The 16,010-nt window shown below is 44.5% G+C and overlaps 1 protein-coding gene across 2 annotated transcripts in view; it reads right to left on the bottom strand.

Moving 5' to 3' along the window:
• Positions 1-11,969, bottom strand: part of LOC138472905 (C-signal-like) — a 196,119-nt gene extending 184,150 nt beyond the window's left edge. Inside the window, exon 1 of one of the 2 annotated variants that reach the window (XM_069611319.1) lies at positions 11,490-11,969. In XM_069611319.1, coding sequence (XP_069467420.1) covers positions 11,490-11,813 — 324 coding nt within the window. In that variant the 5' untranslated portion in view covers positions 11,814-11,969. The remainder of the gene's footprint in view (positions 1-11,489) is intronic. The other variant, XM_069611320.1, reaches the window with a different exon arrangement.
• Between the last annotated feature and the right edge of the window lie 4,041 nt (positions 11,970-16,010).

Genomic DNA, 16,010 nt, shown 5'->3' with positions numbered 1-16,010 from the left:
CGCTGTATTGTTTACTTCGATGGTGGATTCCACGACAGAGAGCAGGGCTTTCTCGAGTGGGATGGTTTTCTCATTTTTTTTTACAGTTTTTACACCGCTGATCTCAGGGTCTATGAGATTTTTCTCAGGGTCGACTGATTGCATCCGTAGGTGATCACAGAGCCCTTGTTGCGTAGGCATCAGCCCATGATCAGAGTGGCACTGACTGCCGGCTACAGGCTCTCTCGTTAAATTGCTGAGTGGTTGTACAGCGACATTATGTCTAAGCCACTTGGTGCACTCTACTAGGGCTTCAGCGAGATCTAATTTTTCATGTGCCTCCCTTCGTGTGATTTCGTTTAGACGGGAGTGCCATTGATGAGTTGACGCAGCTTCAAGGTCCAAACGATTGCTTAAGTATTCGTTACCTTTTTCCAGTGTCAACAGTTTATTGTTTAACACTGCCAAAATAGAATTTTGGTCGCGTACAGATTCATTTAATGTCTCATATAATTTCATAAATGGCATTAGTGCTATTGAGGTGGCCGCTAAGACATTATTTTGAATCTGAATTCCGGCCGCTATAGAAATGTTTCATTTGCAATTCATGTAGTTTTCGGGACCTTTAATTTCATTTAATTCCAATGGTCCATTTTCTGTCGAGTTGTTTGCAGTGTGATCAGCATTGTGGTCATCATGTTTTTTGTTCTCCGTTTTATTCTGTCGATTTTTTCGTTGGTGGTCATCAGAAGCATCCAGATTCAGAGGACCTACTATGGGACCAGGGTGTACTGGGGTTTGTGTTTTTTGAGAAGTATGTTTTGCTTCTTTGCGAAGAGTGCTTGCCTTGCAACCAGGAGTTAGCAAGTTGACATTGTTAGTTGAGAAACTTTCGTTTAAGCGCTCACGCATTAGATTAAAGTCTGATTTGAGTCGGGCAGTTAGCCGTGCTTCACGCGCGGCAATGTCGAAAGACATGGATGTATTCACATTAGGTATCAGCTGTGATTTTGACTTGGGCTTTTTATTCTCGGACATTGCCCAGGCATCTGACGATACACTGTTTTCTACGTCATTTGGTGCACGTCCAACTACCTTGTTTGCAGTGCATGTTGTTGCATGCGTTGTTACGTACACTTGGGAAGCTCCTTTTTGAATGTGAAGCCTCGTGTCAGACGGTATGGCCGTTTTTTGAGAATCCCATGTGCTGGTGTGGCCTTGCTGCGTCTCAGCATTTTTTGACATAGCAACGGACTGCGTGATGCTAGTTTGTTTTTCGGGAGATTTTAGGCTTCCGACTGATGGAGACCGCAATGCCAATAAATCCGCATCGGTAATGTCAAATGAGAAGGTCTCAGAGGCGTCTAAATATGCTGTTGTTGGATGCTCCAGCAGGTCGATTAGCACGATTTCAGGGAGACCAGGCAAGCGCGTTGTATATTCAGTCCCGCTGTTTAATGAGTGCTCAGTTTGAGCTTCTAAATTTTTTGGACCGTTTGGTTCGAACGCCGGGTTCTTTACAAGCTGCACTGTAGATTTTTCAGTTTGGCGAAAGGCCGCTTCAGATCTAGTGCCAATGCAGACTAATTGATTTTTATTGTTCGCCTCGAGATAGGCCGATGCAAGAGGGGTGTCGGCGGCTTCGACTTCGGCTGCATCAACCCCCCCCTGCTCCCGCTCCCGCTTCCGTCTCTGCCGCGACTACAGCCTCAACCACGGCAAACCCGGCTAACCCGAGCTGTGCGGCTGCCGTTGATGGTGGCAATACAACGGTCGATGACTGTGTCTGTCTGACAGGTGATGCAATTTGTATCATTTGTATCATGCTGGGAGACCCATCGGCTCCGTACGGAGTCCCTGATTGTGTTTCCACTGCTGAGCAGTCAAAGGCACGCAAATCTACTTTTGGGGCAACACGTTAGATGTAAGACGAAGTTCGTTTGGCTTACCCCGCTCCATTTTAGAATTTTGCTTCCGCAGACGATTTCGCATGTGTACACCCACGCCTAAGGTCTCCTCGCCTGAGGGCAGTTCCATCTGACCAAGCACCAAACGCCAACCGCCGATCAGCCTCGAACGCTCAAACGAACGCTCAAACGCTCTAAGGCGCCCTGAGGCAGACTGGACTCACTGCCGGACTCCGCGCCGCGCTCCGCGTGGTGAGGCAGTATTTGTAGTAAACACTGAAAGGGGACTCGAGACACCAGATTCAGTCGCTGCAGTTCCTCTTAGAAAAGTTCAACCGAAGCAACCAGAGTTCTGGGCAGACTGGACTCACTGCCAGACTCCGCGCTGCACTCCGCGCGGTGAGGCAGTATTTGTAGTAAACACTGAAAGGGGACTCCAGACACCGGATTCAGTCGCTGCAGCTCCTCTTAGAAAAGTTCAACCGAAGCAACCAGAGTTCTGGGCAGACTGGACTCACTGCCGGACTCCTCCTTTCCGAGTTGTTCTGCACACAAGCAAGTCAGGGAAGCAATGCAGTCTTCTTTCTTTGCGCACAAATCTTATGCTCGCTGTGTAGAAAGGGAACCAGCCGTCCGACGCCGTAGATGAGGAAATTGTTCCTGCAGATCTCGCTGTTCCTGAGCCTCAGTCGTGGGGACAAGAGTGAGGACGTCGGGAGGTTCCTGCACTGCACGGGGCGGATCCACAAGCTTGGCAAAACATCGGTTTAAGGTGCGAGTGCCTTAAAGGCCACAAACTTATCTTTCTCACTGGCTATCCGGTTTTCATCAGCACTCTATAAAGAAAATTCGACCAGTATGGAGATGGTTTTCAGGTGGCTTGCGAGTTGGTTGTTCCCACCAGATCAATGGAAGAAGTCGTCCTTGAAGGGTGTGGTTTTGTGGAAACAGACAACCCCCTATATGGGAATGTGCAGATCTGATAGAAAAGTGATACTAATAGATATCGAGATGGTGAATTGGCAGCAATCGTGTGGTTAGTTAGGCGATTCGCCGCTACCGCCTATATAGTGAACATGTAAGCGAAAAAGTGCTAACCTCACAGTCTGCGCGCTACCATATATTCATATTACGCATTTAGAATGAAAAAATACATTAAGAACAGTGCAATTTAGCAAAAAAGAAAAAACATCCTGGACTCAAAGTGATTATTTTCACCACTGTATTGTTTTTCATACTAGTTGGCAGTATCATAATCAACATACATGTTGTATAAATATGTATTTTTGTAAAATTCTGTATTGTTAGTACATATTCATACAAATTCATCATGCATCATGCCAACACGTGTTTCAACCCTAATAAGGTCATCCTCAGGGAGCAAGACAATATTGACAATTTATATTGCAATTGTTAATCAAAACCTAAGTTTTAGTGAGGGGCATTTCAACAAAATGTCCCCCTGTAGAGGCCTTCAGGGAGACAAAAACAGGGCAGGTGAGGGAACAGAGGAAGTGGAACACAAAGGAAAGGTAATAGAAAAGGGAAAAAGAGGAAAAAACGTTGGTTAAATATATCCCCATTTGGCATTGATTGTTATTACACATGTATTAACGCACATTAGTACCGTTAGTTCTTGCAAAGTATATTTAATGGATCATTTTGCAACTTTTGGTAGTTCCAAATATTCTATTTCTATATATCAGATTGTCACACGCAGAACAGCTAAACTCGGTGCTTATTAATATACTTATTGAATAGATAAGACTAACCTATGAAGATACTAGTTACCCATTCTGAGTGAGAACATGCTCGGGTTACAATTGAAATTGATCGAATTAAAACTGAAATCATGGAAATGCAAAATCCAGCGAGTACCAAAGACAAGAATTTTGCTAAAATGCATCAGATACTAGGTGAATACCAAGATGAGATCAAGCTCCGGAAATTTAGAAAATTCTATAGGGATGAGAAAGATTATCTAAAAATGATAGAGTATATACTTATCAGCCAAAATACGATGGAGACCAATCCAAGATTGTTACACCGATTTCTTCACCTGTAACATCAGATGCAGACTCAGAAATAATAGAAAATCAAGGCGAACCAGAATGTACAGAATCCTTAGCATCAGCTGAATTACCACGACATCACAGAAGAGGCTTTTTAGCCAAAATTTAAAAAAGGTACAAAAAGGGCAATTTAACCGCCTACAACCAAGTACGTTTTCAAAAGAATGTCCCTTTAGGACAAAAAATTGCGACTATACCAACAACCTCAGAGGAAGAAGAGGAAGAGGAGCAAGGAGGAGAGGGAGAGAGAAATACAAACAAAAGATTCACCAGATACAGTCTCAAGAACACCAGACCAAAACCAATTCTCAAAACTAGTTATCAATTTGTCTGCCAAACACCTCTCAACACAACAGTTATCTGTGCTTAAATATGGCCTCTCATTTGCACCTAGTGCTACATCGGACATGACCGAAGTTCAAATTGATCTTTATAAATTCACCAGGAAACTCAAATTAAAAAAATTCTTTCACAACAAACCCACCATCTTTAATCCATCAGTAACTTTACCACCAATTAGTTCCAAAAGCATACAAGAAATTGAAAATATTCATTTACTCTCAAGTCTATCAGGCGAAGAATCTAAGACCATAAGCGACATACAAAAAGAACTTGGGATACAGCCACAGAATTTGGATATCAAAGAATACAGAAATAGGTCTAAATTCACACCACAAATGAGTGGAGACAATGTGATTGAGACATTCTAAGACCATAACCAGAGAAATTCATAAACATATTGATGGCTCCCTACCAAGCTACAGCAGCAAAAATAACAACCTTACAAAAAAGGAACGACTTGCGCTAAAGGAAATATGTGAAGACAGTTCTATTGTAATCAAGGAAGCTGGTAAAGGGGGCAATAGTGTTATCCTAAACAAATCTGATTATATCAAAATGGCAATGGAACATTTATCTACCCCGGACTGTTACAAAAAGCTCACTAACAACCCAGCAGCCCAGACAGTACATGATTTACAGTCAATGCTACAATATTGGTATAATCTGGGATTATTAACAGATGAGGAAAAAGCTTTCCTTATGATATCCAAACCATTCATGCCCACAATTTACTTTTTACCAAAGGTACATAAACCATATCTTGAATTACCAACTGTAAGATCTATCATGAGTGGGCAAGGAGGGGCCACGGAAGCACTAGCTGACTACATTGATAACAGCATCAAGAATTTAGTACCAGTTATCCTTGCGTACCTGAAAGACACTACCCATACCCTGCAGACCCTATCAAAGGTGACATGGCAACCAACCTACTTTCTGGTTACGCTTGATGTTACAGCACTATACACATCTATTCCTCATAATCTGGCTTTGGAAACCTTGGACTTTAGTTTCAGAACCTTTTCAGCCTCTCACCATACCCATGTACAATTGCTCAAAAACTTTTTGGAATTCACATTAACACACAATCAATTAACGTTCAATGGGGATTACTATTCCCAAACCAAGGGCATAGCCATGGGGGCCAAGTATGCCCCGTCCCTTGCTAACCTATTCATGGCATACTTTGAAGATAAATATATCTTTAATAACAATCCTCATAAACATCACATCATCACCTGGAAAAGGTATATTGATGACGTCTTTGCCATTTGGGAAGGAAGCAGGGCAGATTTTGAGACATTTATTCTCCATCTCAACAACACCACCTTTGGCATTCAATTTACAGCACACATGGATGCTGTGGAAATTGTGTTTTTGGATTTACGAATTACCATCGTACAGAATACTATACAGACCTGTACGTACAGAAAGACTACTGCGGTTAATTCTATCCTTCATGCTAAGAGCAGTCATAAACAAAGTGTTATCCAAAATATACCAAGAGGAGAATTCCTTAGATCCAAAAGAAATTGTAGTCATGATGTTACATGCCAAACAGAATGGGAGTCAATAGGCAACAGATTTTTGGAAAGAGGGTACCCTAACAACCTTATCAAGCAAACCACAGAATCCATGAAATCTGTTAACAGAACCAAACTATTGGAAGACAAAGCAAAATTAGATGGGAATATGCACCCTGTGAACGTCAGCTTCATTACTAAATATTCACAAAACAGCTAATTTTTGTACTATATTTTGCAAAAACATTGGCATCTATTACTATTAGATCCAGATCTATCCACATGTATTACGGACGTCCGAATATTATATATACAAAAGCAACTACTTTGAAAAACCTCTCGAGTCCCTCTTTCCTGAAACCTGAGCCAATTGGACAGGACAATTGGCTGACTGCTAGCTCTAAGCCCTCAGGCTTTTACAAATGTGGTTCATGCAACTTTTGCCAACATGCGTTATCACCAACGAAGACCTTCACTTGCCATGGAGGTCTTCAAGTTAAAATTCTTGACTTTATCAACTGCTGCTCCAAATTTGTTATCGACGGCATTCAGTGTGTTTGTAAGAAAATTTACAATGGAAGCACAATCCCGGAGGTCCGCATCCGGATTCGTGAACATTTGAACAATCTAAACAGCCAAGACATCAAATTACCGTTAGCATCCCACTGGCAACAACATCACCAGCTTGACAACACCAAAGACATTAAATTCATTGGGCTCAAACAGATCCAACCACATCCGAGAGGTGGCGACAGAGAATTGATGCTTCGCCAACAAGAAGCAAGACTAATTTGCAAATTACGATGTCTTTCTCTTGGTTTAAACCGGGAGCATGAGTTGAATGTGTTTTTATAAAACAGCAAGTTTCCAATTCCTGAAGGATGGAATATATAATGCAATCACCCATTACATGGGATGTCTTTGGTCTCTATGTAAACTTATTGTTAATTCAGCGAAATATTAACATTTATAGCAATGTTGTGACAGTAATAACAGGTTAGGGTACCAATTTTGTACCATCTGCTTGTCACACGCAGCCGGCATACTTTGGTACCTATAGTGGGACCGGGAGTCCCCCTCTCTTTTTTGACCCATATACCTTTGATACATGAGGTTTAATGCGTCATTATACTCACTCGCACACTACTTTTTCTTGCACCGTGGAGCAGTTCGACTCGACTTATTTATACCCAATTTGTTCAATTTGATGCACCACATCAGCCGGGTTGTGCACCAAACTAATGAGTAAATATAGACGGTAAGAAGTTTGACAACACCACGTTAGGAATTAGGGATTTAGAAATATGTTGCTTTGTCGTTTCCAGTACTTCCGGGAAACATTGCTGTCACCTAGCAACAGGGATCACGTGTCAAATCACCTGACCGAACCCTTTTGTTAGTTGCTTAGTAACCAAGTTCCCTACCGATGCAGCCGCATACACAGACGGTGTTCGCCATTGTGCGCGAGACATCCCAGGTGTAAGCCGGTGAGTTCACGTTCAATAAGTGGAATGGGTTATAACGCGCAGGTAATTTTCACACGCGACTGAATACGCGATGATATTTTCTAATTGTAGGGTGAACAGGAATCTCCTTATTTTACCTATTACAGATTACGGCTAAAAATATTTGCAAAGGGAAACCTGCTGTGGTACATTGGATTCAACTAAGATTGCTTATGTGGTCACAGTCTAAACAACAAACAGGTACAGGATAATACATATATACTATATCCTTTCACCCCAAAACTTAACACTGCAAATGAGGAAATTTTACAAAAATACCATTCCAAATGTGTTTTCTCTTCTGTGCAATCACAGATCTCTCCAGTGACTAAACGGATATTCGATTGGCAACTGGTATTTCCAAGAATGTTTAGGTAACTATAACTAAACCTGTCACTCAGCAAGTTTTGGTCTTTAATAGTGCAACTTTGACCAGTAGTGCCCTAAAATAACAGTACTCATAAGGTTGTTCTTATCTATTCAATAAGTATATTAATAAGCACCGAGTTTAGCTGTTCTGCGTGTGACAATCTGATATATAGAAATAGAATATTTTGGAACTACCAAAAGTTGCAAAATGATCCATTAAATATACTTTGCAAGAACTAACAGTACTAATGTGTGTTAATACATGTGTAATAACAATCAATGCCAAATGGGATATATTTAACCAACGTTTTTTTCCTCTTTTTCCCTTTTCTATTACCTTTCCTTTGTGTTCCACTTCCTCTGTTCCCCCCACCTGCCCTGTTTTTGTCTCCCTGAATGCCTCTACAGGGGGACATTTTATTGAAATGCCCCTCACTAAAACTTAGGTTTTGATTAACAATTGCAATATAAATTGTCAATATTGTCATGTGCCCCGAGGACGACCTTATTAGGGTTGAAACACGTGTCGGCATGATGCATGATGAATATGTACTAACAATACAGGCATGATGCATCTGTATGAATATGTACTAACAATACAGAAATTTACAAAAATACATATTTATACAACATGTATGTTGATTATGATACTGCCAACTAGTATGAAAAACAATACAGTGGTGAAAATAATCACTTTGAGTCCAGGATGTTTTTTTCTTTTTTGCTAAATTGCACTGTTCTTAATGTATTTTTTTCATTCTAAATGCTTGATATGAATATATGTTAGCGTGCAGTCTGTGAGGTTAGCACTTTTTCCCTTACTCGTTCTTGAAGAGGCTTCTCTTTCGAGGGAGTTTTAGGCCATTCAGACCTGCAGCAGGGCTTCACCGGGCTAACCAACGGTCCAGGAGTTGCAGCAGTCGTCTTACTGCAGCTCGTCTTTGGTTCTTTCGTTCCAGTGGTCGACTCTGCCTTCCAAGTCCCAGAGACCTGCCTTTTAAACAGTTTTCTCCCATTCATTCCAGCCTAGCTGCCACTCACCCAGCAACATGGCTCTGGTAGATTTTAGCTACCTGAGCGTCACGGTCGGGATAATCATGGTAATACCACTGCCACCAGCCATTCCGAGAGGAAAGGGTAGCATTTGAGTGTTATATGAGTTTTCTAGGCATAGGGAATACTAGGTATTCCCTCCAGCACTCTGCTTTAAAGGCAGGGTGTGCTGGGTCTAGCAATTTAAAAAGACTAGCAAAGTCAATTTAACCTTACATTCACTGGGAGACAGTAGTCAGTCCCAGAGAAGGTATTTAAAAATTTGGAAGTCTGAAAGACATCCCTATGTCACTGCACTGAGGGTGCTGTGTGACACACAAGAAAAGATGCCGCCTATGGAGTTGTCTAAAACTCCATATCCAAAGAACACAAAAGTAAAAACACACATCAAAATACATGAAAGAGTGGGAAAAAAGGCTCACACTCTTTCCAGGTAAAAATTAAAGTCCTAAAAATGCAGCAAACTTGCTGGGGGTCTCAGGGAAATTAGCACATTTATGAGAATTGTCCATAACAGGGGCAGAGAGGATCTTGTAGCCACCAGGGAGTGTGTCAAAACTTGTGACAGAGCTGGCCGTGAACCAAGTCTCTTTAAGACAGAGGTCAAGTTCTTCTAGGAGCTAGCAGATGTGAGGAGTGTTTGACAGCAGAGCGAGAATTGACAGTGGCAAAATGAAGAAGGTTGCCAGCCTTAAAGACCTTCCAGGGAGGGGTACAAATCAGAGGTATACCCTCCGGAGGTGTTGAGAGAGCTTGAGATGAGGCAGAAGCAGACTGAAAGGAGGACAAGGTAGCCATGGGAGGAGAGTAGGGGACAGCTGGAGATGTGAGACATTAACTGATAATACAGAGTGAAAGATGCCCGTGGCCTCTGCTGAGTGTTTGTAATGACAGTTTATGGTTGGGCTGGCGGAGGATGGCTGTACTTGTGAGTTATTGATTGACAAATGCTAACCTGTAATTAAGGTGATGCGGAATAAATCTTTTTTTTTGCTTTACTTGTAACTAGGGGGGGGCTTCTTTGACTTTAATCAAAACAAGCGAAATTGTTTGTGTGGGTGTCTAGTGAGATTGTGAAAGTGCACGTGTGTTGGAATAAGTGCGTGCACCATGGTTCAACTTTAAATAAATTAGACTTGGGCCCAGCAAGATAAATTTAAATTAACATTAAAATCAATCGCTGACAAGAAGAGCAGATAAATACTGGCTAGTTCAAAAGGCAAGCTGTGAAGCGCTATCCTCTTACCAAATCAGAAAATTAATTTAAAATCCTTGGTCGAGCTAATGTTTTGGCAACACTGCGAACGGTGAAAGTAATTGCCTGACACACTCATGTAGACTCCTCCTTTAGGATAAATAAGGCGTGAAATATGATACATTAGGATAGATGAAAGTTGACTGCACGAGGGCCCTTGTTGAGGAAGATTCCTGCCCCTCTAGTTGGGCAGTAAGCCGAATGAAGCCCTGCCATGCCGCATTACCAAGCGTGACCTGGCGCACAGAAGACATTTCAGAAATAGCGTTGCCATAATGATTTCGGGGCAGAGTTTATTGTTCATCTTCAAAAGTCTACCCTGATTGCAAGAAGTAAGATGTAAAAGAAAACCATTATTTTTCACCAAATCGGTTCTCAAAATAGTAGGAACTCTTCCAAGGACAAATGGGAACATGGAGGCCCATTGCAAAATGAACGGGTGGGCGCCTTCCCCACAGTTGGGAAAACAAGTCTGCGGCACCTGTTGGATGTATAGATTATAATAGAGATATAAAGGAATGAGGGAGTTAGTAGCTGCAGATTATGCTTGGACAAGTGTATTTATTGGCCTCTGCACGGAACAAAGGCAGCCAGTGGGGAGCTGTAACACTAAATGTGCATCGTACAGCTACTGAGTTCCTTTTGTCAGGAAGGTACTAATGTATTGTGAACTGTAGCACAGTGGCAGGAGGTGATAAGACTGCTGCAAGATACTGCATGGCCCAAGGAGAAGGCTTGATGACGCCAGCAAAAGCCTCCTGTAAGGTGCATGCTGCAAAGCGCATAGATAATGTACTGAATTAAGAAGTTGTTTGCTTTATGAGAAAACTGCCAACAGGTGGGCGGGACTCGAATGCCTATCTGAGGTTCGAGGCTCATTTCAACTGAAAAGATTGAAAGGCCCGGGCGCCGTCTCTGAACTCTACCATTTAAGATGCAAAAATTACCATTGTGAAAAAAATACCAATCAAACACGTGACTGCGCGTCATGATGTTTGGCATTGCCAATGCTTGTTTTACTTTATCCCTCTAAAAATATTTCTTATCCGAATTCAACCCAAATTAAATCCTCGTGATTTGTGTAACAAAACCTCCCTCGCAGCCGCGGTAACATGTTGGCATGTATGAATAATTGTGCCCCATAACAGTTAATACTCGATGGGGCATGTGAATTTTAAAACGTAATCGCTGCTATAACTCCAAGTGTATTGATTAATTTGTGAAAGCTGAAGTATTGTAAGCAATTGTTTAAAATGAACAAAATGCTATCATGATGAAAATCAGATTTTGAAACGAAAATGTGAGACCCATGCAGAATTATATGGTTAGGCTACTTCGAAATTCTACCCTTTAGGCTATATGGGCTTTCTTTTCGGGTGACCATGACAATGGCACACATCTGTCCTTCGAATCGAACTCGTTATCAAGAGTGATTACCCTTTATATATTTTTGAACGACCCCCACGTTTTCGGAGCATGCCCACCTCTGGAGACACATCTTTGAGGCAAGTTTCCCCTCTTCCGCTGGGGTGCAGTATCCCTGCAGCATTGATGACCAGATCCAATTTGCCGAAACCGCTGCTCATGACCTTAACAGCCTGCTTGACGTTTTCCTCCTGGGTCACATCCAGGCGTAGCACAGAGAGGCGTTCGGGATACTCCTGACGCAGAACTTCCAGGTGTGGAGCCGATGTGGGGTCCCTACACCCAGCGAACACAAGCCCCGCACCCCCAGAAAGTAAAGCACGGCAAAAGGCCAGCCCCAGTCCTCTGCTCGCGCCTTGCACCAGTGCTACACTAGGCGCCATGTTTCGCCGCGTTGCCGGGGAATAAAAATATCCAATTAATTGAACTCCTTCTGCAAATAGCCAGATGTCTAACACATGACATCTATTAGTATAACTGCAGCGCTAAACAGTTCGTCTTCTGAGTGCATGTTACATAATACAAAAAGAGTATATTTCGTGAATCCGAGACGACGCGAAATCCAACAAAACAGAAGAAGGACTGGCGGAAACAACGATATGGCTCAACGTGGCGGCCATATTCCCATGGTTGATACTAGTCCCCATCCGAGAAACGGACCATCGGTTGTTAGGGCCATTTCTCAAATGGGAAATAGCTGCTTCAGTGTGAGTGAGCTAGTTCCCATTAGATAAATGGCCATTTTTTGCACCCTAGTGGCTAAATCCTGCATAATAATGGGAACTAGCCCATGGGAAAACTGGGTTGATACTATTTCCCATCCGAGAAACGGACCATCGGTTGTTAGGGCCATTTCTCAAATGGGAAATAGCTGCTTCAGTGTGAGTGAGCTAGTTCCCATTAGATAAATGGCCATTTTTTGCCCCCTAGTGGCTAAGTCCTGCATAATAATGGGAACTAGCCCATGGGAAATAGCTGCTTCCGTGTGAGTGAGCTAGTTCCCATTAGAGAAATGGCCCTTTTTTGCCCCCTAGTGGCTAAGTCCTGCATAATAATGGGAACTAGCCCACTCACACAGAGAAGGCTAGTTCCCATTAGAGAAATGGCCCTTTTTGCTCCCCTAGTGGCCAAATCCTGCATAATAATGGGAACTAGCCCACTCACACAGAGAAGGCTAGTTCCCATTAGAGAAATGGCCCTTTTGCCCCTAGTGGCCAAGTCCTGCATAATAATGGGAACTAGCCTACTCAAACTGAGAAGGCTAGTTCCCATTAGAGAAATTGCCCTTTTTGCTCCCCTAGTGGCCAAGTCCTGCATAATAATGCGAACTAGCCTACTCACACTGAGAAGGCTAGTTCCCCTTAGAGAAATGGCCCTTTTTGCCCCTAGTGGCCAAGTCCTGCATAATAATGGGAACTAGCCCACTCACACAGAGAAAGCTAGTTCCCATTAGACAAATGGCCCTTTTTGCTCCCCTAGTGGCCAAGTCCTGCATAATAATGGGAACTAGCCCACTCACACAGAGAAGGCTAGCTCCCATTAGAGAAATGACCCTTTTTGCCCCTAGTGGCCAAGTCCCGCTATTTCCCATTAGAGAAGTGGCCCTTTTTGGCCCTAGTGGCCAAGTCCTGCATAATAATGGGAACTAGCCCACTCACACAAAGAAGACTAGTTCCCATTAGAGAAATGGCCCTTTTTGCTCCCCTAGTGGCCAAGTCCTGCATAATAATGGGAACTAGCCTACTCACACTGAAGCAGCTATTTCCCATTAGAGAAAGTGCCCTCCGACCTGGAAAGGCAGAAAGGTCCTCTCGTCTAATGGGAACTAGCCCACTCACACTGAAGCAGCTATTTCCCATTAGAGAAAGGGCCCTCCGACCTGGAAAGGCAGAAAGGTCCTCTCGGCTAATGGGAACTAGCCCACTCACACTGAAGCAGCTATTTCCCATTAGAGAAAGGGCCCTCCGACCTGGAAAGGCAGAAAGGTCCTCTCGGCTAATGGGAACTAGCCCACTCACACTGAAGCAGCTATTTCCCATTAGAGAAAGGGCCCTCCGACCTGGAAAGGCAGAAAGGTCCTCTCGGCTAATGGGAACTAGCCCTCTCACACTGAAGCAGCTATTTCCCATTAGAGAAAGGGCCCTCCGACCTGGAAAGGCAGAATGGTCCTCTCGGCTAATGGGAACTAGCCCACTCACACTGAAGCAGCTATTTCCCATTAGAGAAAGGGCCCTCCGACCTGGAAAGGCAGAAAGGTCCTCTCGGCTAATGGGAACTAGCCCACTCACACTGAAGCAGCTATTTACCATTAGAGAAAGGGCCCTCCGACCTGGAAAGGCAGAAAGGTCCTCTCGGCTAATGGGAACTAGCCCACTCACACTGAAGCAGCTATTTCCCATTAGAGAAACGGCCCTCCGACCTGGAAAGGCAGAAAGGTCCTCTCGGCTAAGGGGAACTAGCCCACTCACACTGAAGCAGCTATTTCCCATTAGAGAAAAGGCCCTCTGACCTGGAAAGGCAGAAAGGTCCTCTCGGCTAATGGTAACTAGCCCACTCACACTGAAGCAGCTATTTCCCATTAGAGAAAGGGCCCTCCGACCTGGAAAGGCGGAAAGGCAGACAGGTCCTCTCGGCTAATGGGAACTAGCCCACTCACACTGAAGCAGCTATTTCCCATTAGAGAAAGGGCCCTCCGACCTGGAAAGGCGGAAAGGCAGAGAGGTCCTCTCGGCTAATGGGAACTAGCCCACTCACACTGAAGCAGCTATTTCCCATTAGAGAAAGGGCCCTCCGACCTGAAAAGGCAGAAAGGTCCTCTCGTCTAATGGGAACTAGCCCACTCACACTGAAGCAGCTATTTCCCATTAGAGAAAGGGCCCTCCGACCTGGAAAGGCAGAAAGGTCCTCTCGGCTAATGAGAACTAGCCCACTCACACTGAAGCAGCTATTTCCCATTAGAGAAACGGCTCTCCGACCTGGAAAGGCAGAAAGGTCCTCTCAGCTAATGGGAACTAGCCCACTCACACTGAAGCAGCTATTTCCCATTGGAGAAACGGCCCTCCGACCTGGAAAGGCAGAAAGGTCCTCTCGGCTAATGGGAACTAGCCCACTCACACTGAAGCAGCTATTTCCCATTAGAGAAAGGGCCCTCCGACCTGGAAAGGCGGAAAGGCAGAAAGGTCCTCTCGGCTAATGGGAACTAGCCCACTCACACTGAAGCAGCTATTTCCCATTAGAGAAAGGGCCCTCCGACCTGGAAAGGCAGAAAGGTCCTCTCGGCTAATGGGAACTAGCCCACTCACACTGAAGCAGTTATTTCCCATTAGAGAAACGGCCCTCCGACCTGGAAAGGCAGAAAGGTCCTCTCGGCTAATGGGAACTAGCCCACTCACACTGAAGCAGCTATTTCCCATTAGAGAAACGGCCCTCCGACCTGGAAAGGCAGAAAGGTCCTCTCGGCTAATGGGAACTAGCCCACTCACACTGAAGCAGCTATTTCCCATTAGAGAAAGGGCCCTCCGACCTGGAAAGGCAGAAAGGAAAGGCAGAAAGGTCCTCTCGGCTAATGGGAACTAGCCCACTCACACTGAAGCAGCTATTTCCCATTAGAGAAAGGGCCCTCCGACCTGGAAAGGCAGAAAGGTCCTCTCGTCTAATGGGAACTAGCCCACTCACACTGAAGCAGCTATTTCCCATTAGAGAAAGGGCCCTCCGACCTGGAAAGGCAGAAAGATCCTCTCGGCTAATGGGAACTAGCTCACTCACACTGAAGCAGCTATTTCCCATTAGAGAAACGGCCCTCCGACCTGGAAAGGCAAAAAGGTCCTCTCGGCTAATGGGAACTAGCCCACTCACACTGAAGCAGCTATTTCCCATTAGAGAAACGGCCCTCTGACCTGGAAAGGCAGAAAGGTCCTCTCGGCTAATGGGAACTAGCCCACTCACACTGAAGCAGCTATTTCCCATTAGAGAAAGGGCCCTCCGACCTGGAAAGGCAGAAAGGTCCGCTCGGCTAATGGGAACTAGCCCCCTCACACTGAAGCAGCTATTTCCCATTAGAGAAAGGGCCCTCCGACCTGGAAAGGCAGAAAGGTCCTCTCGGCAAATGGGAACTAGCCCACTCACACTGAAGCAGCTATTTCCCATTAGAGAAACAGCCCTCCGACCTGGAAAGGCAGAAAGGTCCTCTCGGCTAATGGGAACTAGCCCACTCACACTGAAGCAGCTATTTCCCATTAGAGAAACGGCCCTCCGACCTGGAAAGGCAGAAAGGTCCTCTCGGCTAATGGGAACTAGCCCACTCACACTGAAGCAGCTATTTCCCATTAGAGAAACGGCCCTCCGACCTGGAAAGGCAGAAAGGTCCTCTCGGCTAATGGGAACTAGCCCACTCACACTGAAGCAGCTATTTCCCATTAGAGAAACGGCCCTCCGACCTGGAAAGGCAGAAAGGTCCTCTCGTCTAATGGGAACTAGCCCACTCAGACTGAAGCAGCTATTTCCCATTAGAGAAACGGCCCTCCGACCTGGAAAGGCAGAATGGTCCTCTCGGCTAATGGGAACTAGCCCACTCACACTGA

Source organism: Ambystoma mexicanum, chromosome 8, assembly GCF_040938575.1.
Source record: "Ambystoma mexicanum isolate Mex_15411 chromosome 8, UKY_AmexF1_1, whole genome shotgun sequence".
NCBI lineage: Eukaryota > Metazoa > Chordata > Amphibia > Caudata > Ambystomatidae > Ambystoma > Ambystoma mexicanum.
Note: the sequence above shows the minus strand (reverse complement) of the source record. Positions and strands in the feature narration are given on the sequence as shown.